Below are 27,734 nucleotides of genomic sequence, written 5' to 3' on the forward strand. Positions count from 1 at the left end.
AGGAGTGGGAAGGAAGGAAGCAGCCATGGCTTTAAGGTACAGCCCCAACATTTGCCTGGTGTGAAAATGAGAAACCACGGAAAACCATCTTCAAGGCTGCCGACAGTGGAGTTCGAACCCACTATCTCTCTGATGCAAGCTCACAGCTGTGCACCCCTAACCGCATGGCCAACTCGCCCAGTATTATTATTATGTGTATGAGCTACAGGTACACGTTAAGGACTGTTCTTTACAGCAATTTGAAATGTTTGGCAATTTGATGTCGGTTTTAATGCCTAAAACTTCTGCAAACTAGTAAGATGATGTTATTTTAGATATATTTTCACGCTGTATACCTAAATCTATTAAAGAAACTTATGTTGGGTCCACCTTGTTAATACACTTTTTGTGATTGAAAATTATTTTATTATACATGTTTCAGGAAAAATGTCTCATTTCCTTCGTCAGTGATGTCAATTCAAGGAATAAAACAATATAACACTATCTTTTGTTTTTCTTACAATTTAAAGGAATCATCATCATCATCTCTGCAGTTTCCAGTTGTTGGCCAGGTCTGCTTAATTTAAAGGATACTAAAAATTCTGGTCATTTCAGTTTTCAAATTTTCAGAAAAGCTACTCAAACAGATACTATTATCAGAAGCTACTCCAATCATCCAGGTCAACATAAGAAGGAAACATTTTACAGCTTAATTAAGCTATGATCATACCTATGTCTAGGAAGAATTATAATAGAGAGATAAATATAATCCACCAAATTGCTCGTGACAACGGGTACTCCAGAAAATTTATTAATAAAATGATCAAATGAAAAATGAACCAAAAACAACTTTAATTAAAGAGTGAAAGGAGAAAAAGAAATTTGCAGTTCTAACTTTTCAAAATAAACACTCTTATCAACTAGCTAAAATTTTCAGAAAACGAACATCAATGGCGCATACAAAACTGATAATACTGATAAGGTCATTTTCAGTTCAGATAAAATAGAGAATAAATGTATATTTAATAAATCAGGAATTTACAAATTGACATGCCAAACATGTAGACGATGATACATGTCTGGATGAAGTTTGGCTATAAGGTACAAAGAACATGTTAATGCAGTCAAACATAAGATATTCAGCAATGGGAGAGCATATGATTGAAAAGAATCACAAATTTACAGACATTTCTAATGACAAGGAGTTAATACATTTGGCCAAAAAGAGAAAATTGATTAATGTTTTGGAAAGTTTAGAAATTTATCTTGCACAAAAATGACTTTGCATCAAGTTTAAATGAAAGTACAGAAGAAAAAAATGAAATGGCGTATGGCTTTTAGTCCCAGGAGTGTCCGAGGTCATGTTCGGCTCGGCAGGTGCAGGTGTTTCGATTTGACGCCCGTAGGCGACCTGCACATCATGATGAGAATGAAATGATGATGATGAAGACAACACATACACCCAGCCCCCGTGCCAGCGAAATGGTTAAAATTCCTGACCCTGCCGGGAATCGAACCCGGGACCCCTGTGACCAACGGCCGGGATGCTAACCGTTTAGCCACGGAGCCGGACAATACAGAAGAGAACCCATTGTATAGACTAGCGTTCGATCATTTCAGAAAGAAAAAGAAGAAAAACTTGAAGATCTTAAATTGAATCGTGCAGTCGAGTAAGGAACTAAGTCAAAATCGGCCATTTTCATTTTATTGCCTCATTTACCTCACATAACCAAGACCTATCATTTGGTAAAGGAAAGAAATAAGTCAGCCTTCTCCTTGTGGGAGAAACAGTGGATGGACATCAGGCATATTGTGAAGAAACGCACTAAGTCGATGACTTAGTGCGTTTCTTCACCACTTGCTATTCATGACTTAGTTCCATTCTTTGCTGCACGTTGCATGCGATGTAGGTATAACAGGGGATATTTCAATTTACGGCGTTTGTACAACACAAAGGACAACATACTGGAGGGAAACAGAAATCGTACGGTACATGGTGGGTTATAGTGTACAGTATTTCAGTTTGTATCTCGGTGGATGACAAAGTGATCTTTGTATTACGTTTGAGAATATGACTCAGAAAAGGAAAGCACAGCCTGAGGGCCATAAACATAGTGTTCTGAAACACGCAAGACTCAGAGGACTAGCATATGTGAATAAACGTGGGAGAGTTGTGGAAGGCAAAGAAACCGGTTCTGACTGCAGGTAAGTAAGGAGCTGGAGAAGTATCACTAGGGATTGTTTAGTAAATAATATTCTAACATGCAACCAAACTTTCTACTCTTGTTTTAGATAACAATACGTATGGTACAGATTTATACTTAGTATTAATAATATGTTATTCTTCTAGATGCAGAAAGAAGTGCTTTGAGTTTATCAACGAAGAGGCTCGCATGTCCATTCTTTCCAAGTTTCTTCAACTTCCCAGTAAGGATGCACAAGATTTACACTTGCAGCGCCTCATCGAGAAGAATGAAATTAAGACCAAAAGACCAAGGAATGAAAATTCAAAGCAGCGAGCAGCAAGTTTCGCTTACTTTGTTATGGATGGCAATAATAGAAAGAAGGTATGTCGTTCAGCTTTTATGAGCATACATGCCGTCACTCAGAAAAGAGTATTCCGTATCACAATGCTGCTTCTTCATGGAGAAATTCCCAGGGACAAGAGAGGAACCAATCCAAATACCAGAAAGATACCAGAAGATGTCACTAAACTGATATCCGATCATATTCAATCATTCCCTCTGAAGGGAATGGAGGGAAAGAAGTGCATTACTTAGATGCCCGCTTAACTATTAAAGAAATGCACAACATGTTTGTCACAAAATACCCGGAGTGTGGAGTCAAGTACAGCTTCTACAGGACTTATTTTGTTGAGAATTATAACTACCGATTCGGACAACCACAGATCGATGTCTGCAGCAAATGTGAGGAGTTCACAGCTAAACTTAGGAGTCCACATATTTGTGAATCAGCAAAGCGTGCAGCTCAGGCTGAATATAATGTTCATAAAAGAAGAAGCAGGAAATTCTACAGGTCTTTGAAAGAAATTGCAACACTATGCAGAACAAATGACAAAGTGACAGGCCTTGCCTTTGACTTCATGCAAAATCTGCCCCTGCCACACATACCGGTGCAAGAAGTGTTTTACATGAGACAGTTGTGGGTGAATGTGTTTTGTATTCATGATCTTACAACGGACAAGTGTGTTGTGTATATGTATCATGAAGGCCAAGGAAAGAAGGGTGCGAATGAAGTTGCTTCTTTCCTGAAAGATTATATAGACGAATTTGTGTCAGAAAATGTTGACCAGTTACAAGTTTTCTCTGATGGTTCTCCAGGCCAAAATAAGAACCATACGGTCATAAGACTAATGCTAGGCCTGGCAGCTTCAAATCGATTTAAGATTAGACAGTACTTTCCCGAGAGGGGTCATTCATTCCTACCATGCGACAGGGACTTTGGGGTATTTAAGAAAAACATTAAGAAAGTAGACAGAGTTTATACTATCGAAGAGTATATGGCAATTATTGTAAACAGCAAAGCAAATGTTACAGTTAAGTTAGTAGACTCAAGTGCAGTACTTAATTTTGACAAGTGGTGGGCTGAGTTTTTTAAAAAAGTGACTATCAGCTGAAACATCGACAAAGAATACTCCTCGTGCTGGAAAGATTGCATTTTCTCCTTCGTTTAAAGAATACAGATGTAGGGCAGAGAAACCAGAAGTTCTTGTAGCACTTCCCTTCATAAACAGCATTGTGAAACATACGTTTCTTCTTGGGAAAGGTAACTTTTGCACATTTTCCTTGCATTTTTCAATGGCAGCATATCCAGAGGGTGGGGTTCCAATAAAAGCTGAGAAGATAAAGGACTTGCGTAAGCTGTTGAAATATGTTGCGAATGAGGATGCTTTGGCATTTTATTTGGACATTATTTCGCAGCCAATGAATTCACCTTAGGTTAGTAGTCTCAGTTGTAATACTGTAGTTATTTGGCGCTTCAAGGTCATTTGTATTTGTTTTCCCTGATTTTTTCTGTTGGATAAACTGTAAACAGTGCTTATGTATTGCATTATGCTATGTTTAATATATAACAAATGTTGGTGTAGTTTGTATGAGAGATTTATTCCCAAACTCAAAATTTTTTCCGGTATTATTGGAGAAAGGAACAAAGTCAAAAAAGTTCAAACGGTCATAAAATTTATAAATTTTTCTTGAACATTTTCCTGTTACCTCCGTTACATATCTATCACTGAACTAAATATTATATAAAATAATGGGAATTATTCATTGAAGCGTGTCGAAGAAAATCAGTTTTTTTACTCTCCTGAAAAGTAGCAAAATCTGACTTAGTTCCTTACTCGACTGCACGATTCAATTTATTTAGGTATTCCGATTTCAGTTCACCAAAATATTAAATTTTATTCAAGGATCATTTTCATATTTCATTAGTTTCTTTATTCAATGATATGGTGAATTAGGATACAGTACTCCTTTAAGATAGTGTTACATTGTTTTATTCCTTGAATTGACATCACTGATGAAGGGAACGGATATTTTTCCTGAAACATGAATGATAAAATAAATAATTTTCAATCATTAAAAGTGTATTGACAAGGTGGACCCAACATAAACTATTTTAAATAGTTCCTTTAATAGATTCAGACAAGTCAATACAGGATCAAATAAATACCTATTATGGTTAAATTTATCAACAGTGCTATATACTTAGACAAGGCAAATTTGATGTAATCTCAGTATCATCTCATCACTGTCACACGTTATATTGTCATTTTTTTAAAATGTGTTCCTCCAATAATAAGGGAATATACTAACATTTGTTTTTTTTGTTCATTTAGATTCAATGTAAACACTCACCATGGTGATCAAACTTCCTGTGTGGTATGCATGTGTGATTTTGAGGCCCGACAAATGCTCAGAGTTCTTCCATGCTCCCATGAGTTCCATGCCAAGTGTGTTGACAAGTGGCTTAAGGTAAGGTTATTCTGTAAATCTAATTTAATATTTCTTCTGTCAGACTGGTATCTTCTGCTCTTTAAAAAAAAAAAAAAAAAAAAAAAAGTTAAATTTATTTACACTTGGTTACAGTGAGTCTGGGAACCCTTTTATAGTAGCTATGCTGCATTATATGGAAAGACTATAGCAAGTTACATAATTACCATATTTCCTCATATGTTAGGTCCCCCCCCTCCCACTTTTTGTGACAAAGAAAATTAATGGGAACAAAAAAGTGGGGTCCACCTATTCAGTACAATACAATACCATGTTATAAAATTAATTATAACATTTTATTATTTTATAATAAATTATTTTATAATAAACTAATTATAATAAACATTTTATTATTTTACAATAAAATGTTATAATTCATTTTATAACATTGTATTGAGTAGGTGGACCCCAGTTTTTGTTCCCATTAGATTCTCGGTTCAATACGGATTTAATATGAAGTTTTTAAACTTGAAAGAAAATTAAGACTTCCATGTAAGGCCCCCCCCCCAAATTGTAATTTGACTGAGATGAACAACAGCTATTACACTTCATTATGGATACAAGCCATACTGCAGCTCCAGTGATGTCACACAAATGTGTGCAAGTTCATGCACGTTTTCTTGAACCCTCAGCCCTCTGGTGCTAGATTTGCAGAGCTCAGTAAACTTCGTAGTCGGAGTCGACATCTTTAATTGCAGTACAAGCTGCATAGTTCAGCGCAGAATATTATCGAAGTTCATAGATTATCACATGAGGAGAAATATTCATACCACTTAATTATTTATTCTCGACTTACCAACTACAGAATATCATGGTAGATGTTTAGGAATTGGATTACTGCTGAGTAAGATAACATTTAAAGGATTTAACTTCTCTGCGCTTCAGTCTCATTAAATGAATATTAAATTACTTTTTTAGGCCAACCTAATATCCCTGCCTTTCACAGAATACACCTTCTTTTACAATTTTTACTTCAACAAACGATCCATGAAAAAGTGTAAAATGGCTGAGGCTATTCCAGGCCCAACACAGGAGTCTATAAAAATGTTGTTACACAAGTACAGATTTTAGAGTATTTTTCTCTTTTATGTATTTAGAGTGAGAACTCGGGGAAGACAATTACTGGAGGTGTGATGGTATCATGGAAATTGCCATGGATGAAATAATTATCAACACGTCAGAAAATATGAGCGACGTGTATTCCTCCATAGACTCAAATCGGCCATCATTGAATGAAGTGCGAATTACAATGTTCCGTGCAAGCTGATATAATTAATACTTGTGATGTAGTGCGTGTTTATGAAAATATATTTTAAATCCTTCATATTCGAAGGTCGATAGATTTATCGCTGTTCCTGTTGGTTGCATTGCCGGTTTGTTTTCCTCACTGCAGGGTGAGCTGCAGAAGTACAGCTCACAACTCCCCATAGCCCACACTCCGATAGCTCAAGAAATCATGGGCTGGTAGTACAGTTTTTTTCCGTCCGACTCACGCACTGCAAGCACAAATCAAATTCAATTAGATACGTCAAAGTCTTGTAATTAAGAGGTGTCTATCCCTGTAGTGTAACTGTTAGCAATATGATATGCAGTTATCAGGGCCCTGAGTTGATTTCCAGTTTGCCAGAGATTAGAAAATGGCAGATAAGCAGTAACATGGTACATGCAGCTCACCTCTCTTAGGAGTGTGCCTGAAAAGAGCTTGGAATGAAGACAAGAGTTTAAGATATACTCACTTATGTTGCATTATAGCAGGTGATATCATTAACACTGTGATCGTTAAATATCTCATAAGTTAGGCTGGTATAGGTAATTTTAGAAGTTATTTTAAAACTTTATAAAAGCAATCTAATCATTACGACTATTTTACTCACCAACGTACCCAACATATCATACTATGTGTTCATAAAAACATGGAGACAACATACATACAAAGTTAAATTTTAACTTTGTAATTTTATGTTAACCTTGAAGGGGCTGACTTCCCAATGCCTAGAATTCTCTTGAGATATCGGGCCTTGACATTTTCTACTGTCATCAGATCGCTGAGTGGAAGTTTTTCCCAGATGACGCTAATCCCATAGGTTGCTATTGGTGATATGGCTGTCCTGAACAGTAGCATTGCTGTACCCAATGATATTTGTTGAGGTGGTTGAATGTTGTAGATGGCTTTTATTGCTTTGGCTGCTCTTTCTTTGATGTGGATATTGTAGGTAAGACAATGCAGAAATTCTGGCTAAACATTTCAACAAGCTTTTAAATTTTGAGGAACCTACAGAACTCCTTCATTTGGACACCAACACTCCGATAAAAACATCACCAGAGAACATCAATCCCCCACAATAAAGGAAGTCTACCAAACTCTGAATAAATTAAAAAAAAACTACAATGCACCAGGAGAAGATCAGACCTTTGCAGAAATCTGGAAATATGCAGGAACATCAGCAGAAGTTGCCCTCCATCAACAAGTCTCTATCTGGATTAAGGAAGAACTACCAGAACACTGGACAACAGCCCTTATTCATCCACTGCACAGAAAAAGGAGACAAAACCGACCCTAATAACTACAGGGGAAATCTCGCTCCTAGACATAACATACAAAATATTTTCAATAATCATCCTTAATAGGATAAGTTTACAACTTGCGAAAGAACTAGGAGAATATCAAGGAGGTTTCAGACCCTGGAGGAGCTGTCCTGATCAGATCATGAGTCTTAAGTTGATAATGGACTATAACAGGAGAAGAAACAGAGATATGGTGATAACATTTGTAGATTTCAAGAAAGCTTATGATTGCATCCATAGAGAATCTCTGTTTAAAATTTTAAGACACCTTGGACTACACCCCAAATTAATTAACATGATAAATTGACTCTCACCAACACCAGATCAAAAGTGAAGTTTAGGGTGAAACATCAGAGACATTTGAAATTAAAACTGGACTACGGCAGGGAGATGGGCTCTCACCACTATTATTTAACTGTGCTCTAGAAATGGTAATGAGGGAATGGTTTAGGAAATGTCCCCCCAAGATAAAGATTGGCCGAAAAATCAAAACAAATTGCCTGGGTTTTGCTGACGATTTAGCATTACTAGCAGTGGACACAAAAGAAGCAAAAACCCAGATATCAAAACTTCAAAACATTGCAAATAAAATTGGCCCCAAAATATCATTTGAAAAAACAGAAATTATGCCCCAAAAACCAACACAGCTAAAAGAAGTTACCATAAATGGTAGTAAAATCAAAATAGTAACTCAATTTAAATATCTTGGAGAAGTAATAACACATAACCTAAATGAAAAAATCTCAATCCAAATAAGAACAAAACAAGCACAAAAATTAACATGGTATATCTACAAAAAAAAGAAATCTCTATCAATAAATACAAAAATAAAACACTACAACACAGTTATAAAACCGGAAGCTACATACGCAGCAGAAACACTCTTTTACCTGAATAAACAATCAAAGACTGACAGACTTCAGAAAATTGAAAGGAGGATTGGAAGAACCTGCATCAACAAAAAATACCAGAAAGATGGACAGTGGCGGTTAATACCTAACAAAGTCGTGTACAAAGAGCTAGAACCCATTACAGATACTATGCTTAAGAGGAGACTGGGATTCTTTGGACATATCATGAGGATGCAGGATTCGAGACTTATGAAACTAGTACAACACAATCTCGTCTCAAAAAATACCACAACAGGATGTAAATGGATCAGAGAAGTAAGAGAGGATCTGAAGGAAATAGGCCTTACAACAGAAGACACCAAAAATAAGATAAAATTGAATACAAAACTCAAGAATACAAACCTCCGCTTTACCCTTACACAAAACAAACCAACAACACGCACATTTTCAACTGAGGAAAGGGCACGAAGATCGGAGCGTCTGAAGAAGTACTGGGAGGACCGCAAAGCCCGAACAATCCCTTCAAAGAGACCTGAATGACGGACTGACTAAAGTGATCCTAGGTGGTCATAAAAGAAGCAGAAGAAGGCGACGACGAAGACGAAGAATAGTAGTAGTTTGGAGGGTGACTCCAAGGTACTTGAATTTCGGCACTACTTCTAGAGGTTTGTTGTGCATGGTTATTGTATTTTTAGGTGCATGTTTTCCTCCTTTTCTGAAGGTCATTTGTTTAGTTTTGTTGTGGTTTATTTGCAAACTGTTTCTTTCTGCCCATGATGCGAGCTGGTTGAGGACCTCTTGGAGCTCTTTTATGTTTTCCGAGCCTATTGCCATATCATCTTTGTAAAGTATATGCAATGCTGAGGTATCTATGATTATTTCTGTGATGTCTGCTGTCATGATGTTGAATAAAATTGGGCTGATTGGGTCACCTTTTAGGACTCAGTTTGTTTGGGTTACGGTTTTAGATAGGGTTATGTTGTCTGATATTTGGACATAGTTATATTTGAGGATATTCGAGATAATGATTGCTATCGGATGTGTTATTATTATAAATTTAGTTTATTAATTTAAAAAAAAGATATGGAAATTTAGAGTTGCTTGGCCAATATATGTGGTGTTGCAGTTTGTTACTCGACATCATTCGTATTACACAGTACAACAAATTTAAACTTTTTTTGCTCCCAGAAATGAAAATATGCAATTTTAGTTGATTAACATCTACTGATTTTGAATCTAAAGCGTATTTTCCTCTGTCACCTAACAGTTATTTGAGAGGACATGATGATGAACTTCCCGCAACATACTGCATAGGCTATATAGATTGCTGTTGTTCATTTGCAATTTTCTATTATTTTCTATTATATTTGGTGTAATTTCAACCCAAGTCATCCATAATCCAAAATACAAAACAACAGAAATATATTAAGTATTCTAAAATTTTATTTATGTTGCAATTAAAATTGTATAGTAATAAATTCTTACCTTCAAACTTTTCCCTCAAAGTCTTGCGCCTATAAGATGGCACCGAAGCCTTTGTGATAAGTTGCCAGCAGTAATTGGCAAGCATGTCCAACACTGATTTCCTTTTGTATTGCCTTTCCATTTCTAATAAGTCTTGATGGAACCATCCCCATGCTCATCACAGACCTCACCAAGATTTGGTGGAAAGAACTTAAAGTGCGAATGGAGGAAGTGAATCTTAAGGGACATTTGGTATCCCAGTGTCTTGTAAGCGCTCAACAAATCTTCCACCATATCTCTGTAATCGTCTGCTGTATAATTTCCCAGAAAATTTACACAAACAGTTTTAAAAGGAAGCTAGGCTTTTTTTCAACCGGAATGAATGAGAGTCCCCTTGAATGCAGAATTGTGTACGAGATCGCATATTTGTGGCCCTATAAAGATATCTCCCTTTAGTTTTGGCTCCCTCAAACTTTGAAATTTTCCCCTTAAATATGGAAATGGGCTTCCTGATTTGTCTATCACCTTAACAAAGTTCATCAACCCCAGTTTTATATGCAAAGGGGGAGGGAAAATTATTTTGGTGACATCAACAATTGGCAAGTTTTTAACACTTTGTCCTAATACTACACTTTCTCTTGATGACTACACTCTAATTTCAAGATGATTACACTTACCTCAACTGTCCTAAGAGGGAAAACAACAAAATTTTGTGAATCCTGTCTGCATTCCTGTTAGTATACCTATCACTTTTAGATCTGCACAGATTTTCCACCTGATTTCTGTATAGTTCAAAGCTTTAAGAGTTGTTTCCCTACTATCATATATTTCTTTTATATTAACAGAATAGGCAAGTGGAGAGGTTTAACTACCTTTAGAGCAATAAAGCCAGAAGGTATAATAAAGTTGCCCAGACTGAGAGACAATGGCGCCTTCCACTCCCGAAGAAAGTAACAGTCCTGCTATAGGGTGCAATACAATTATCTCAACAATGTTAGGTGATACGAATAGACCATCATTTTCGTGATCACTGTGTCCAAAAACATGGTTATTGATGTATATTGTCTGAGAGCAATTTACTGTTCTACAGTCACGCTACAATTTTCATCATTATTATTATTATTATTATTATTATTATTATTATTATCATCATCATTATTATTCTTTGTTGTTTAGGCCTACTGAGGACCACGGGGCTCGTATCTACTCTTCGGTAAAATTGTTGCTTTCTTCTTCTTCTTCTTCTTCCAATACTCCTTCGTTTGCTGACTATGAGCCATCCTTCTCTCCTTTCTCTCCTTACTTGTAAGGGATGTTGGGAAAATTCTCTGTCGGATGGCTCGACGGAACAGTAGTCGGTCATGAGTTTGTCTCAGTGGGATATCTAGTTGTTCCATATCCGACTTAACTGACGTGATCCATTTGTTCTTAGAAGCCTTGCCTCTTCCTGTCATTGTGAATATCATGTTGGTGAGTCTTTTGGAATCCAGACGGGCCAAGTCTCCATAAAAGGTCAGGCGCCTTTTCCTTATAGACGTGACGATGTCCTCCTGGTGTTCATACAGTTCATCATTATGGCGGATTCTGTAAGTGCCTCCTTCCTCTCTGATTGGTTCTAATATCCTCCTCAGGATCTTCCTCTCTTTTAACTCCAGCTTTCTGAGTGGGCCCTTCCTAGCCATTACAAGGCACTCGGAAGCATACAGAACAGATGGTTTGATGACAGAGTTGTAGTGTCAGAGTTTGAGGTTCTTGGAGAGGCACTAATAGATACTACGACATGAGTGATAAGCCGTTTCAAACTTGGTACATCTGGCATCTATGGCTAGGTTCTCGCTCTGATTCGCAGAGATCCATTCTCCCAAGTACTTAACTGCAGGTACTTTTCGTATGGTAGCGTTTGTGAGAGGAATTGTAGAAGAGGCCTCCTTGATATTGGTCATAAATTCAGCCTTGATGCTGATCTTCAGACCAGTCTTAACCGCTACACTATAAAGACTCTGTAAGTTGTAGGTAGCCTCCTCTATATTGCTTGCCAGTAGAATGAGGTCATTGGCAAAGGCTAGGTACGGGACAATGAGGTTGTCTCTCTTGTACCCAAGCTTCAGTCCAGCTCCCGGTGGTAGCATTGTTCTCCATTCCCTAATGATCTTTTCCAGGACACAGTTGAAGAGAATGCAGGAGAGACCATCACCCTGTCTAACTCCTGTTCTGATTGGAAAGCTTTCGGATAGTTCACCTCTGAACCTGACCTTGGACATCGTGTTCCTCAGAGTGGCTTGAACCAATCGTAGGGTCTTCCCATCCAGACCAAGTTCCCATAGTATGGAGAAAAGGGTGTCTCTGTCCACAGAGTCATAAGCTTTCTGAAAATCTACTAGGACCACCACCCAGGGATGTCCACCTCGGCTTTTGTAATTGAGAACTGTCTTCAGATTGTGTATCTGTTCTGGACAAGATCTAGTCGTACGGAAACCAGCTTGGTATTCTCCCAACTGTGAGTCTAGCTGTGTGGTGACTCTATTGAGCAGGGCTACAGAGAGGATCTTGTAGGTAATTTGTAACAAGGAAATACCTCTATAATTGTTGAGGTCTGTCTTACTTCCCTTCTTGTGGCAGGGTTGAATCATCGCAGTCATCCATCCTTTGGGTAGGGACTCTGTTATCCATATGTCCTTTATGATTTGATGGATGCTCTGCAAAGACTGGTCATCTGCATGTTTCCACATCTCGGCAACTATGCCGTCTTCACCTGAAGCCTTGTTGTTCTTGAGACCACCGATGATGTCCTTTATTTCTTCTCTCGTAGGTGGTTGAGAATCAGAGTTCCTGTGTGAAGGCTTATGGAAAATAAGCTTTTCTTTAGGTTCCTCTGTGTTTAGTAGCTTCTGGAAATAATCTGCAAGAGTTTTGGTGTAGTCTTTATTGTTCAGTTGAAGTTTTCCATCTGGCCCGTGGAGGATGAGGGTAGGAGCTGTGTACTGGGTTGTTTGCTTTTAAGTCCTTTGTTCAGGTCTCTTGAGTTGTTTACCAGAAAATTATTTTCAGCCTGTTGCATTAGGCTCCTGAGGTAATTTCTCTTGGCACTGCGGATGGTGTTAGCTGTAGCTTTTCTTTGCATGAGGAAGGCTTCATAATTGGCTTCAATTTTATGTTGGTTCCACCTAGTCCAGGCTTACGCCTTTCTTCTATAACCTCATCATACTTTGAACTCCACCATGGGTGTTTTCCTTTGCTTGATGAGGCAGGGATAGTTTCTTGAGCGGCATCCAGCAAGGCCTTTAGTAAGGCAGGCCATCCTTCTTTCTCTGTGTTGTTCCTGAGGATATCCTGAAAATCACAATCCTCATCGTGCAGTCGCAGAGTATTGAACCTGGGTATCTTATGACTAGTTGGGAGAGTTGGTGTTTTCTAAAGGGTTGCATATTAATCTTGACAAGTGAAAGGTAGTGATCAGAATCTGTGTTGGCTCCTCGTAATACCTTGACGTTCTGTATGTCCGTATGATGTTGCCGTGCTATAGCAACATGGTCTAACTGGAATTCAGCAAGCATAGGATTTGGACTCTTCCAGGTTTTGGCCTTTCTAGGTAGACGTTTGAAGGCTGTTGATTTCAGGACTAAGTTGTACTTGTCACAGAGTTCAATGAGACGTTCTCCATTTCTGTTTGTTCTCTTACGGGCTGGATAATGGACTACTATCTTCTGGTACTTCCACTCCTTACTGACTTGTGCATTGAAGTCTCCCATGAGTATGATGGAATGGTGGGAAGGTATCTTATCTAGAGTTTCTTCTAAGGTGGCCCAGCATTGTTCTACATTTTTCAGGTTTGAACGGTTTGTGTCATTCGTGGGTGAGTGGAAATTTATGATTGTGTATGCTCTATTACGAGACCTGAAGGATAACGAGGAGGTCCTTCCGTTAGGTGAAGTGAAATCTAAAATATGGTCAACCATCTTGTGGTGTACCGCAAACCCAGTACCAGATTGTGGAAGTGTCTTGATAACTCTTTCACCAGGTTTCCCCTTGTAGATTCTGTACACTCCGGACACTCTTGCATCCTCATCGGTAAACAGTCTCTCTTGTAGCGCTGCTATCATAACCTTGTACTTTTCCAGCAGGTCAAGAGTTTGTTTGAGCTTGCCTACCTTCAGTAGGGAATTAATTTTTACTGTAGCAAAGTACTCTATGTTTCTCTTTGATTGTCGTTTAGCAGAATTAGATAGAAGTGGGAAGCATGAAGGTGCAGGGTCCCCAGAATCCGATGACCTGCTTGCCCCAGACTGTGCGGGGGTGGATTGTTTACCACCTGGGGTACATTTCTGAATATTCTTCTTCTCCATGTTTCGAGTATTACAAGAGTCATAATGATGGTTACCTAAAAGGTAATGGGTTTTTAACTATCAAGGTTGTAAGCCTTGAAGCCACCAGCACTGATCGGCTCACCAGCCCAGTTTTCCGCTGGGATTGGTTACCCAACCTTCCACTGGGTTGCTCGGTTTAACAGGGACACCTCTCGTAGGTTACATGCTGGAGTTGGAGTGAAAGAGGCTAAGTTGGGTTCTCTTGCTGAACCCAATATGTTATGGTTGCAGATGACAAGCAATGACGCGTTTCACTCCCTTTTGCCCAGGGCCATGTGATGACAAAAGCCACATGGACTCCTCCCAGGTTGATTCCTGGGACCATTATTATTATTGTCATTATTATTATTATTGTTGTTGTTTCAAAATAAGGTTCCTAGAAGGAAATAATAATTTCATTGTTTGTAAATGTTAAAATCATTTAAGCTCTTCAGGCTTTCTCAATTGTGAAACTACCAAAGTTTCGCCCCAGTGTAGCAGTGGGATCAATTGGATTGCTACACATTTCCAAGACGTTGGCGGCTAGTGCACAAACTTTTGAAAAATCCTAAAGAGCTTAAATATTATTAACATAATTTAAAGCATTTTTGAAAACATTTTTTTAGGGTTTATCTAAAAAGCTTTTAATAGGCTGACTAGTGCTTTCAGTTTTCCTGTCATTTTTGTTTACGTGATTGCCTTTTGTGGATCTATATTCATAGTTTTATTATTATTGTTGTAATTTTGTATTTGGGAGTAAATTTTTTAATGACTTGACTGAGCAAAGTTTTAATTGAATTAAGGTGTATCTTGTAAGACACTGTTTTTATTTATAAATGATAACCTACTGAAAATGCCTGGAATGGCCAAGATGCTTTGTATAGTCAGAAAATTTACTACAGATAAGTGTCCTAATCCACATTCCATACCTTTAAGTTAGAGTAAACTTCTGTGAGATTCATTAAGCACTAATGCAGAAGTGTGTAATGTTAGTCAGAAATTATCCACAGGAGGTTACTCTGACTTAAACTTCTGGAATGTGGGTTAGGATATTCTTATCTTCAGTAAGTTCTCTGAATTTACACAGGGTCTTGGCCACTCTGCAAGTTTTTAGTAAGTATCATCAGAAAACTGATTTCTATGTAAATACATATCTATTTATGAAACTAATTTTTTTTTGTGTGTGTTATCTTTATGAATCGTAACGTGTGGGGTTGAAAAATGCAGTATTGATTTTCCATAGTTTTGAGTTTAGCACATACGCTCTAAATTCTTAGTCGTCAAAATATATATAATACATACTTTGGCTAAAACATGTTAAATTTACAGACACTGTCTGTACCATAATGTTGTAACTCTGGAAATCCAATTCATCAACAGTGTTCCAGTGGTTTCCAGATTGTTTCGTAACTCATTCATTCCCCTTCATTGTTTAATACCCACTTACCAGTCATTCACGGTTTGAATTAGCAGTGAGTCGGATCGTGGTGTTCCTGTACTTGTACACACTATGTCAACCTGTACATAAGGAGTAATGGCGCTGAGAGCTAGACTCATGTAAGTGTGCTCCGCAATTCACCTGCCTAAGTCGCAAGAAAACCAAGAAGTCTTAATCGCAAGAGAGTATAATTTGAAACTTTCGGATACAAACTTGTGTGTGCAACTATGACCCTGAAAGAAGTGAATGAAAGAATTACAGGCTTCAAAAAGCAAATGCCTCAATTCCAAGCCCACCTGGAGGAAGCTATGTCTGCTCCTGCCGACAGTGCTACCAATCCCAGCGATGTTCTGACTATGCTTCAAGCAGACTTCCGAACCTTTTGAAATTCTATCTGTGGGGAACTCGCTGTTCTGAAAGACAGCGTCGCTGATATTGAGAAGCGACTAGAAATTCAGGAGGCTCGGTGCGATGAAGTGGAGCAGTACAGTGGGCGTCTCTTTCTGCATGGAGTGAGCAAGACTCCTAATGAGGACATTTACGGAAAGGTCACTGAAACTTTCTGTGATAAACTGTTGAACTCTCAATGTACTCCATTGATTGTTGTCATCGTCTGGGATGGCAACGTAGATAGACTGCTGATGTAGTGCCTGAGGGTGATCTGCCTATCATAACAAAATGTCTTTGTTACCACCAGCGGGATCAAGTTTGGCTTGCTAAACGACATCTTAAAGGCTCCAAACTACTCATAACCGAGTCCCTCAGTTGGCTGATAAGACATTTTGAACAAGGCACAAGACACTTTTGGACTGCACAACACATGCAGCCAAGAAGTTCCTTATGTGAACACACTCGCAGAATTACAATCGTTAATCAGGCAATATGGTGAAGGCAACATATGAACAACGTGCATTCTGTGTAGTTCATTGATTTTTAATTTAGTATATATCTGAATATGTGAATATGTGTGAATCAGCAGTTCACTATGTACGAGGAAATTAAGGTAAGCTGCATGTGTTAAATTCCTTTAAGGTACCTGAGTTAAGAAGTGATATTGTAAGTCCCCCCTCCTTGCTCCCCCCCTTAACCCTCAGCACTCTTCTGTAGGACAGACCACCCTCACTATTCCTTCACAGCCCTTTCACCGGAACATATGTCTGGAAGGACACGGCTTGCCTCCGACCGTTTCTCAGCACTTCCTCCCTCCTATTCTACCTAAACTATTTTAGAGAAGGAACTCAAGAAGTCATTTAATCACACTCTGAAGAAGAAGAAGAAGAAGAAGAAGAAGAAGAAGAAGAAGAAATGGCGTATGGCTTTTAGTGCCGGGTATGTATGAGGACATGATCGGCTCGCCAAATGCAGGTCTTTTGATTTGACTCCCGTACGCGACCTGTGCACCATGATGAGGATGAAATGTTGAAGAAAACACATACACCCAGTCCCTGTGCCAGCGGAATTAACTAATGAAGGTTAAAATTTCCAAGCCTGCCAGGAATCGAACCCAGGATCCCTGTGACCAAAGGCCAGCACACCAATCATTTAGCCATGGAACCGAACAATCGAGCCCTGTTGTGTGTGCATGTCAACAGCCAATCCATCACTGCGCACCTCGATGAACTGAAGACTATATTTGTAGACAGTCCAATTCTTATTGCTGCTATAAGCGAGAGTTAACTCCTTAGATCTATGCTCAACAGTAGAGTTGTTCACACATCAACTCCTGCTGTAAAAACTGCCCAGGAATATACAGTTGCTCACATAATTAAATGTTTACCAATCGGGTAGGGATATATTAACGCAAAATATATACTTCTTTCACATTATGTATTGTGAAAAATACTTGCATTGCATGACCATCTGGCTACAAAATAATATAATAATTGTTGAACTCATATACTCCCTGGCTATACAAAAACAAATGAAAATGTTTTCTATCAGTCATACAAAATTGAACGTACACCAAAAAAATAGTGTATAATGATAATTTCCGCAGATGCCCGCATCTTCAGTACTTGGTTACATGTCCTTTAGATCGCAGCACTGCTTCCAGTCTGTTTGGCAGTGTGTCCCCAAGTTTCTTCATAAACGACTGTGAAATCTTGCTTCAATCCTCCTGTAGGACCCTCTTGAGTTGTTCCTTGCTGGCCACTTTGTGTGCTTGCACTTTTTTCTCCAAGTGCCTCCCCAAATTCTCAGTTGGATTGAGGTCTGGTGATTGTGGGGGTGTTTCCAGTTTTTTTTCGGTACTTTATATAACAACCATAACTGCACATTGTGAGCGGTGTGCTAGGGGTCGTTATCCTACTGGAAATAATAGGGGGCATCCAGTCCCAGTTTGGCTGCACTTCGACGTTCTTGTTCAGTATGGAAATGTACACAAACTGGTCCATTTTCGTGTCCATAAAATGCAGATTACCCACTCCAGAGGCAGACGTGCATCCCCATAGCATTACCGAACCACCACCATGTTTCATCGTCGTACGTACCTTGCCTTCTTCATAGGCTGTATTAGGTTGCCGTCACACGTACAGCCAGCCATCTGATCCGAAGATGTTAAATTTACTCTTTGCTAAAAAGCAGAGTTCCAGAAGCCGCCTGAACAATTTCTGTATTCTTTAGCAAACCTTAGTCTTTTCCGCAGATTCATCTCGCTAACCTATGGCTTCTTCCTTGACACTCGTCCATGGAAGTTTGCCGATCTTTATGTCCTAACGGTTACATATGGCACTGACCGATGAATCGTGGACACTGCCTCAGATGTCACTTTTGGGATACTTTCATGTTGGTCTTTGCGGAGTTGTCGGATGATATGTTTCTGTCCTGTAACACTGGTTTCTGTCTTCTTCCCACTTTATTGTGTACCCTTCCTTCGCTGTATATCTGTCGACAATACCTTGGATTGTTGATCTCGGTTTTCTTATTACATGTGCAATTTCGGCTAAAGATCTACTCTCTTTCGTCCATTTCACTATTAAGTGCCGTTCTTGAACAGACATTTCTTTTCTCCGACCCATTATCACCTGACGGTGACTAAAAGAACACAGGAATATCTGGAGCGTCCAACACGTTCCTTGCTTCAGCATAATTAGATATAGCAGGGAAGTAATCTGTGGTGTATGTTCAATTTTGTGGTGTATGGGGCAGCAATGTTTATATGCAGGAAGGGTCATGGACAAAGGAATGGGATTTCTGGTGAGACAGTACGGCAGAGCGTACTACTAGATTTCCTGGTACGTCAGTAATACACCACTTGTCAAGCTTGGTCGTTATCTTTGATAGTACTGTTTACTTCCATGTGTACACTAAATTCTGTTAGCCACTGTATGTTTGTAGATGTGTTTGTCAATTCTGTAAAAATACTTGGTGTAGTATATAGGCCTCCTGATGCAGTGCAAGACTTCTGTAACTTAGACAGCTTACTGAGACTGCTACAATCATACGAGCACGTGATACTTTTTGGAGACTTAAACACAAATTTATTAACCCAGAACGACGACACCTTATGACTACAAAATATTTTTAGATCCTGCAATATGACTATATTGCCTCTTAAACCCACCCACCTCGTCCGTACTTCCACCATTTCTACTGATACATTCATAGACCTAGTAATAATAAATAACCCCTAAAAAATCCTTCACCACGGACAAGTATCTGTTCCTGACATATCTAAACATGACCTCATGTTTACCATACTCTCTTTGCGTGCCTAAGTACTGACTGAAATATGTAATGTTCAGAGGCTTTAAAAGCATGAATTTAATACAACTGAGCGACATTGATGAGAAAGTGAAAATGTTTAATTCCCATTTACGTGAACTGTACAACATGCACGGAAGTGCAATGTTAGAGTAACATGTCCACCCTGTCCTTGGCTGACTACTGATGTTATGACTATTATGAAAGAACGAGACTCACTACACAGACGCTATAAGCAGACTCAACTAGCTGACTTACATGAGCAGTACAGTGTTCTTCGAAACCGAATTAAGCTTGTAATTCATAATAAGAAATTTAATTATTTCCATCATTTAAAGTAAATATCAACACTGGTTCGATATGGGGACAACTTCGGTCACTGGGTATTGGCAAACAACTTGTGAAGCATGCTGATCCCGAGGTGTCCCTTGATGAATTAAATACATATTTCTCCATGGAACGTCTCACTTCTGACACACTGACAGTACAAAACACCATTGACGATATATTAAGGCAACAATCTCCATTCTGTCCTGTGTTTGAATTTGATACCGTTACAGTATGAAGTAAGAAGGGAGGTTATGCCAATTAAATCTCGTGCAACAGGAGCTGTTGAAATTCCCATTTCATTTATGACCTACATAATTGACGTAATATTGCCCATTATTACGAATTTATTTAATACCTGCCTTACTTCAGGCAATATCCCAATTAAATGGAAAGATGCACTAATTGTGCCAGTCCCAAAACACTCCTGCAAGCAATACATCTCGCTACCAACCTATCGTCATTCTCATAGCACTTTCTGAGGTTCTGGAGAAGGTAATGCGTAAACAAATGGTTAAATACTTTGAAAAATGTACTCGATCTCTTACAGTCTGGTTTTAAGAAAGGACACAGTACTGCAACAACACTAATCAAAATCACAGATGACATTAGACGGGTTATGGACGAACGAAACCGGACTATACTTATCCTTCTAGACTTCAGCAGTGTGTTTGACCCTGTAAATATAGATATATGGTTAGCCAAGTTACAAAACTTCACATGGCTCATTCTGCTGTTCAGCTCTTGGGCTCATACCTCAAATACAGACAGAGTTGTATCAAACATGACTACGAAATGGAGGACTAAGCTGTCTGGTGTTCCCCAAGGTCTATTATTGGACCTTTCTTATTCTTAATATATACCTATTATTGATATTTCTTCTCAACTGAATGAGTGCTGACGATCTTAAGATATACTCACACTTCAAAGTCTCAGACATTGACAAAGCAATCAACCAAATGAACTCTACTTTAAATTCAGTTAGCTCGTATGAAAAAGAGAACTGCCTATTAATTAACCCAAAGAAAACTCAAGCAGTCATAATAGGACAATCTAGGCTTTCTAGTTGCTTTACGTCGCACCGACACAGATAGGTCCCATGGCGACGATGGGACGGGAAGGGCCTAGGAGTGGGAAGGAAGTGGCCGTGGCCTTAATTAAGGTACAGCCCCAGCATTTGCCTGGTGTGAAAATGGGAAACCACGGAAAACCATCTTCAGGGCTGCCGACAGTGGGGGTTCGAACCTACTATCTCCCGAATACTGGATACTGGCTGCACTTAAGCGACTGCAGCTATCGAGCTCGGTAATCTAGGCTTTTAACCCATATGTCGACGTTGATATCTGAATATTGTCGATCTTATATCGGTAAACCTGAATAATATTTTTGAGGTGCATTGTTTACAGTTCATAGTTTGATACTTACTGCACAGCACGAAAACAAGAATCGCTCGTTTTCGCGCCTTATCGCGTGGCTGCGTATGAAATATCATTCCGTATACACTCGAGGACGAAGCTTCCGTCGCGGTGAGTAATATTTTCTTATAATATTGTTACAGTTGAAAGTAAGATCGGACTTTTGTGTTAAACGTAATAACGAAACATGCCTTTAACAGATTTTGAATTCATTTATGGCTGATTTATAGTTGCTTTTGTCTTGCAGAGCAAAAAAATATCCACGTCGACATATGTCGACAGTGGGCGCGAATGGGACTGCCTCAGTACTGATATACAATTTTCATTTATTCTTCTCAGAGTGACCGTCGAGCAGATCGTAATCATCCTAGAGGAATCACAAAACATCCTAGATGCTAATATATACATAGAACAACCTGAAGATGCTTTCCATAGTGACGGAGATAGCAATGATGATGAGTCTTGTGAAGATAAAAACAGACACTCTGGTAATCAACTCCGGGCTGATGCTGAACTAGTGTGTTCAAAAATAAGTGAAAATGGTACAATGGTAATGCTGAAATGAAATACATAACAGTAATTCAGCCAGCATGTATAATTCTGCATAATATGCACATGGGGAGCGCCGATCGATTGGATCAAAATGTATCTTGTTACCGCATCAGCATCAAAAACAAGAAATGGTACTGGCCTCTAATTGCGTTCCTTCTGAACGTCTCCATGGACAATGAATGGCAACTTTACCGCTTGACCCCAAAGGGCATAGAGGAAAATTTAGACCTTCTCGGCTTCACACGGTACATCGTTAGGACATATATCCTATCTCGTGCTGCTACACGTCCTAACGCATGAAGACCGAGTACGAAAGTATCTTCACACGTGTTGCCATAAGTGCGTTCCGATGGGGTATCCCACTACCTCGAAACAAGAGGGAAGAAAGTGCGGTGCGCTCACTGTGGTAAAGCTGCCAAGAAACAGTGCAAAAATTTGACGTTGGCCGCCACGTCCTTTGCTTCGAGTCATTTCACTCACGCTAAACCAGAATGGATGAAGAGAAGCAGAGTGTAACCTCAAAACGCAGACTAAACTGTTATGAAATTCTACTCGTAGTTTTCCTTTTTTGGTATTTTCAGAGTGATCATACTTGCTCAAAATTTAGTATTGTGTGTATAACAAGTACTATAAACATACGAATATTGTCCTTTTGTTTTGAAATAGTATGCATTCTAAATTGAGACAAAACTGTTCCTCATTTATGTTTTGAATCATGTTTTTGAAACATCTTCTGCTTATTCAACACTTTTGTGACTAATATTCACTAACTGATTATTACATTCATATAAGCTTAAAAATGCGAAGAAAAGTTCCTTTTTTGAGCATGTCTCTTACCCTACCCGTTCATGCTCACTGTCGACATATGTCGACACGGTAATTCTCCGCGAAAATATGTTAATGAAACCTAAAATCATCATAAGCCTTTCATTTAGGTTACAAACAACTGTATTTACGAAATATATCGCAATATTCCACAGAAAAATAATTTCCGCAGATATGGGTTAAATACGCTAAACATCACACAACAAACTACTCTCATGCTCTGTGGTGAAGCTATGACTTCTCAGAAGCCCATAAAAATACCAAGGCATTGTCACGAATGACACATTAAACTGGAATGACCATATAACAAGGGTCTTCAGAAAGGTATATGCATCTCTTCACCCCCTAAAAATGAAACAATCCATTCTTCCACATAGCATGAAAATAAAACTTACTCAAACTCTCATTTTTCCAATAATTTATTACTGCTAACTGATGCAACTGTAGAACAAACTATGAAACTTCAAAGGGCAATGAACTCTTGCATACAATTTATATTTTCTTTGAACTTTAGGATACACATTTCCCCTTATGAGAAGCTATCCTGGCTGAAAATCTATCAACTAAGAAATCTACATACTGCGACACTAATTTTTCAACTTCTGAATGAATCTACACCTGAATATCTATCCTCACATTTTAACTTCCTCTAATCTATCCATGGACATAACACCAGATCGACATCTACCCTTATGATACCGGTTAATCACTTATCTGTATACAATTTTGTATGAAATATATTAGCAGAAAATTATGTGCAAATGGACGATGGGATAGGCGTATCAGAGTGGATACCACAGAAAATAGGGTTCCTCCAAGGAGATCCTCCGAGTCCAATCTTGTTTAACGCCTTCACATGCGATGTAGGGGTAAAGATAAAAGAAAGTACCAATGCGAAAATGTATATCTACGCGGATGACATGGCGATCGCTTCAGAGAACATCGATGAACTGCAACGAGCTATGGACCTACTCGTGGAATGGGCAGAAGAAAATGAAATCTGCATAAACGAGGACAAAACAGAAATGATGATTTTCAGGAAGGGCGGTAAATTCGCGGAGGCTGACCAAATGATGTGTAGAGGATCACGTCTAAGAAGAGTAAATCATTTCAAATATCTAGGGCTAACTCTGCAAACAAGTGGGCATTGCTTCCGAATACACATCAGGTCCAGGATGGTTGCTGCGATCAGAACATTGAACGACATAGGGAATATTACCCTTATTGCAGTAGAGACAGCTATGCAGCTATTTAAGGCAAAGGTAATACCGGTGCTGACATATGGTCTCGAACTCATAGGAGAGTACCTTACTTATAAACAACTGGAGGAACTGGAGAAAATCAAAGCTCGCTACCTCAAAAGGGTCCTGGGAGTATCAAAGTCAACCCGATCGCGGTTGGTATATGAGCTAACGAGGGAAACGTACCTGATAGAGGACCTTCGGAACGAGCTGATACTGCCAGTTAATGCGGCATACGAGAAGCTTCTAAAAGATCTGAAAGCCAAGAAAATGGAAATTTGGGATTCCTTCTACACTACCGAAGCCATGATGGACAGAAGGTGGATGGGTACAAATTACCAGCTGCGCCAAATCGCTACAAGAATGGCGGTCCATGGTTTCCATTTTAAGTTGTGCTCAGAGAAGAAATTCCATGACCCAAGTGATCAGTGTGTGTGTGTGTGTGTGTGTGTGCGTGCGTGTGTGCAAGTTCTGTGGTCAAATCTGCAGGCGATATCATATACAGGAATGCTCCAAGAGAAAGTGCTCAATTAGTGAATTTGTGAAAGCCTGATAGTGATAGTGATTTCTGCCCAAACTAAACAGGTGTGGATGTATATATATCATTGTATTCTTGTTTTATGGCCAGTGGCTGCATTAAAACATTATCTGTATACAGCCACTCATTCTAAGTGTCTGGGGCAAGGTTGTGAAACACTCTCCCTGTCAGTATATGTATTAGCACTTCAGTAGTCTCATTTAAACAGTCTTGTCGAAATTTCCTCTTAGATAATGTTAATCATTAAAAAATAACAATTAAAATACTGTATGTTCCACATACAAAGGCATAAAATAAATCAAATAGTGTGTTCAGTTGTGTATTGATATTCATTGAACACTTACAATATACCTAAAGTAGCACAGTCAACCAGTTTAAAATTAAAAAGTTATGTATCAGAATTTAAAAATGTGTTCGTCAAATGACGGTAAGATGATATTTCATAATTTGTGTTAGTGTATAGTGACATCTACTCAAAGGTTCCTGATACAACAACACATTTCAACCAGTAAACATCAGGTTAACAGGCGACGACATTTCAAGCTGGGGCAGTAATTGCTTTTGACACAACCAACAACTGAGTGTAACGTCAGAGTTCAACACCAATCTCTGCTGTGCTCTCATCTCTGCTGAGATTCCTCTCAAACTGAATAATCAGTTGTCCAAGGAATTCCTCGAGAAATATACCAAACGAACACTCCCGGATGAGTCAGTGTTCAGAAATCCTATTGTTTAGCCATGTATGATTAAGCTATTTAGAAGATAAGACAGGAAATTAGACTGTCCAATTTGGATTTACATTGACAAGACCACAGACTAAGAAGGTGGGCTACTTGGCAACGTAATCCTTGCTTTGTTTAGTGAAGACAGATTCTTTTACTCTGTGATATATTCTGGAAAAGTGCAATGACAAAACTGTAGCAAAACTGCTCAATGAAGTTCTGGGTTTTCTGCAGCCACAAGGCATTAAGAGTGATTGTTACTTTTTATTAGTGATGCTGCACCTTACAGTATATGATAAAAGTTGGAGAAGCATTATCTCTTATATATCCTAAGATGACTCATTTAACTTTTGTAGCACGTGCCTCTCATGATGTGGCAGAAGTTCTAGAGGTTTGTTGACTTCCTCAGTAAAAACAAACAAAAAACAAAGTTCTTCTCAAAGCCCACTAAGGAGTTCCTCGTTTGAAGGAAATATACCTGTAAATTTTATTGCTACCTAAGAAGGTTTTTATGCTGAATATATATACTCAAAAGATGCAGCCTCAATTGGAGCTACGAAAACGGTAGTCTGTGACACAAGTGTGAGGAATGGCTTAAGTTGCATTCAGCATCCTTTTTCATGCATCACAAAAGCTCTTGAAAGGCTCCAAAGCTCCCATCTGTTGCTTTCTGAAAGATTTGAAATTGTGAATAATACTATTATTAGCAGAATTTGGACTTGATCAGAAAACAAACATTATCACACACACACTCACAGAAACCAAATCCAAGGTGAAGTTTATGGGAGAATTGAGCACAGAATTTCAAATAGGCACAGGAATACGACAAGGCGATGGACTATCTCCATTGCTCTTCAATTGTGCAGTTGAGAAAATTGTACGGGAATGGAGAAAAGCTGGTGCACCAACCCACCGATTGGGGCCAAAACTGAAAGGTATAAAATTAGACTGCTTAGCATTTGCTGATGACATGGCACTAATTCCCCACGCTACCTCTTACGCACAAAAATGACTTGAACTACTACAAGAACAGCAGTGAAATTGGATTACAAATTTCGTTTGAAAAAACAAAATTTATGACACACCAAAATTGCATCAAACGAACTTCTAATTGGCAATAACAAGATCTTTAGAGGAGGGGAATTTAAGTATTTAGGTGAATGGATTACAGTAAACTGTAACAAAAAGAAATCTATTGAATAGAGACTAGAAAATAGAGATTGCTTTTCAGTTAACAAAAAATAGATACGACAAAAAAGAGCCTCTCCTAGAACTGCAAAATCCGACATTATACAACTGTAATCAAACCTGAAGCACTCTATGCTTCAGAGACACTCAATCTCCAACATTAAAACACCAAACAGAATTGAAAGAATGTAAAATAATGAGAAAAATCTTTGGGCCAAGAACCAAAGACGGTGTACATTTTCCAAAGCCTAACACAGAAATATATGAAGAAATTCTGAAAATCACAGGCACAATGTGAATGCAAAGAATTCAATTCATGGGACACTTCAAAGTAATGGTCCTGAACAGACTAATGCACAAAATACATACATTCATAAAGAACAAGGCTACTGGAATGAATTGGTACAAGCTTACAGAAAAAGACATGAAGGCATTAGGATCACCAAACCTACTTGACCAGAATGAAATTAGGAAAATCACTCACACACAGGGTTTCGATTAAGAAAAGTAGACTGCACAACATACATGGTCAGAGCAACGAAAACAGGTCCAATTGTTGTGCGTGAAGGAATACTGGGCCAACAGGAAGGCTAGAAAGTGATGATTTTGTTTGGTCCTAAATGACCCATTCATGAAGAAGACTATGGAACAAGTAGATTGTGGTACAGGTAAAGTTGCAAATGTATCAAAAAATGAAGATGGACACTGTACTTTCAAAGAACTCTGGATATGAAGAAACGGGAAAGGTTGCTGCAATGCTGTGTGAAGACGAAAGTGTGAAATTAACAATGGACCTAACTCCAATAGACATTTTGAAGTTCAGACATGCTCTCTTTACCTTTTCTGATGTTGAATGCAGTTTGTCAATGTAAATCTGTCCTCGGACAGTAGTTCATGATTCACTTTCCAGCACTTAAAAGAATCTTGTAATAAATTCTTTTGGTAACAGATAATAAAAGATTGTGTTTTCTTCAAAGTTTATAATAAAATGAGAAGAGTAACATTGTTTCATGTGAGCGTAGTTTGTTTAGCTTCATTGAACTTTACTATTAAGTAGAAATGATTGTTCTTTGTAATTTTGAAATCCATATATACTTCTATATTTCATTAAAAATAATGCCCGTACTTGACCGGCTTGAAGAGCGTAAGGTGTACGATAAAGTGGAGTGGAATTTTACAGAGAGAAGGGTCTTCTGTTGAATAATTGTTTTTAGTTTGAATATTGTGTTTATTCAATAAAGACAATTTTATATATCACCTGCATACAATTGAAGCTGAGAAGGGTCCGTTCTCCCTAAGTCCCACGCCGTCCCGGCTCTGCCCATCCTTCTAGGGAGTTGCATTCGGCTCCATGGAACCATGCTAATCCATCGAAGGGGGTCTCGAAAGTCTTGGAGGTCTCAGGATACTCTGGTTCAAATTGGTGTGATCACTCGTATTAATGGAGGTGACATTTGACGCGATGTTTGAACACTTATTGTTCTCATCAAGGGATTAAAGAAATGTGATACTTTCATGTGGAATGTTAATAGAATCACACAGACATTTCTCTAATAAAACAAACTGGTCACT

The 27,734-nt window shown here is 38.6% G+C and overlaps 1 protein-coding gene across 1 annotated transcript in view; it reads left to right on the forward strand.

The window, feature by feature from the left end:
* LOC136864016 (RING finger protein 44) overlaps positions 1-27,734 on the forward strand; it is a 344,632-nt gene that overhangs the window by 287,642 nt on the left and 29,256 nt on the right. Inside the window, exon 12 of the mRNA XM_067140516.2 lies at positions 4,838-4,973. Coding sequence (XP_066996617.2) covers positions 4,838-4,973 — 136 coding nt within the window. The remainder of the gene's footprint in view (positions 1-4,837; positions 4,974-27,734) is intronic.

The sequence above is a fragment of the Anabrus simplex genome, chromosome 2, assembly GCF_040414725.1.
Source record: "Anabrus simplex isolate iqAnaSimp1 chromosome 2, ASM4041472v1, whole genome shotgun sequence".
Classification (NCBI taxonomy): domain Eukaryota; kingdom Metazoa; phylum Arthropoda; class Insecta; order Orthoptera; family Tettigoniidae; genus Anabrus; species Anabrus simplex.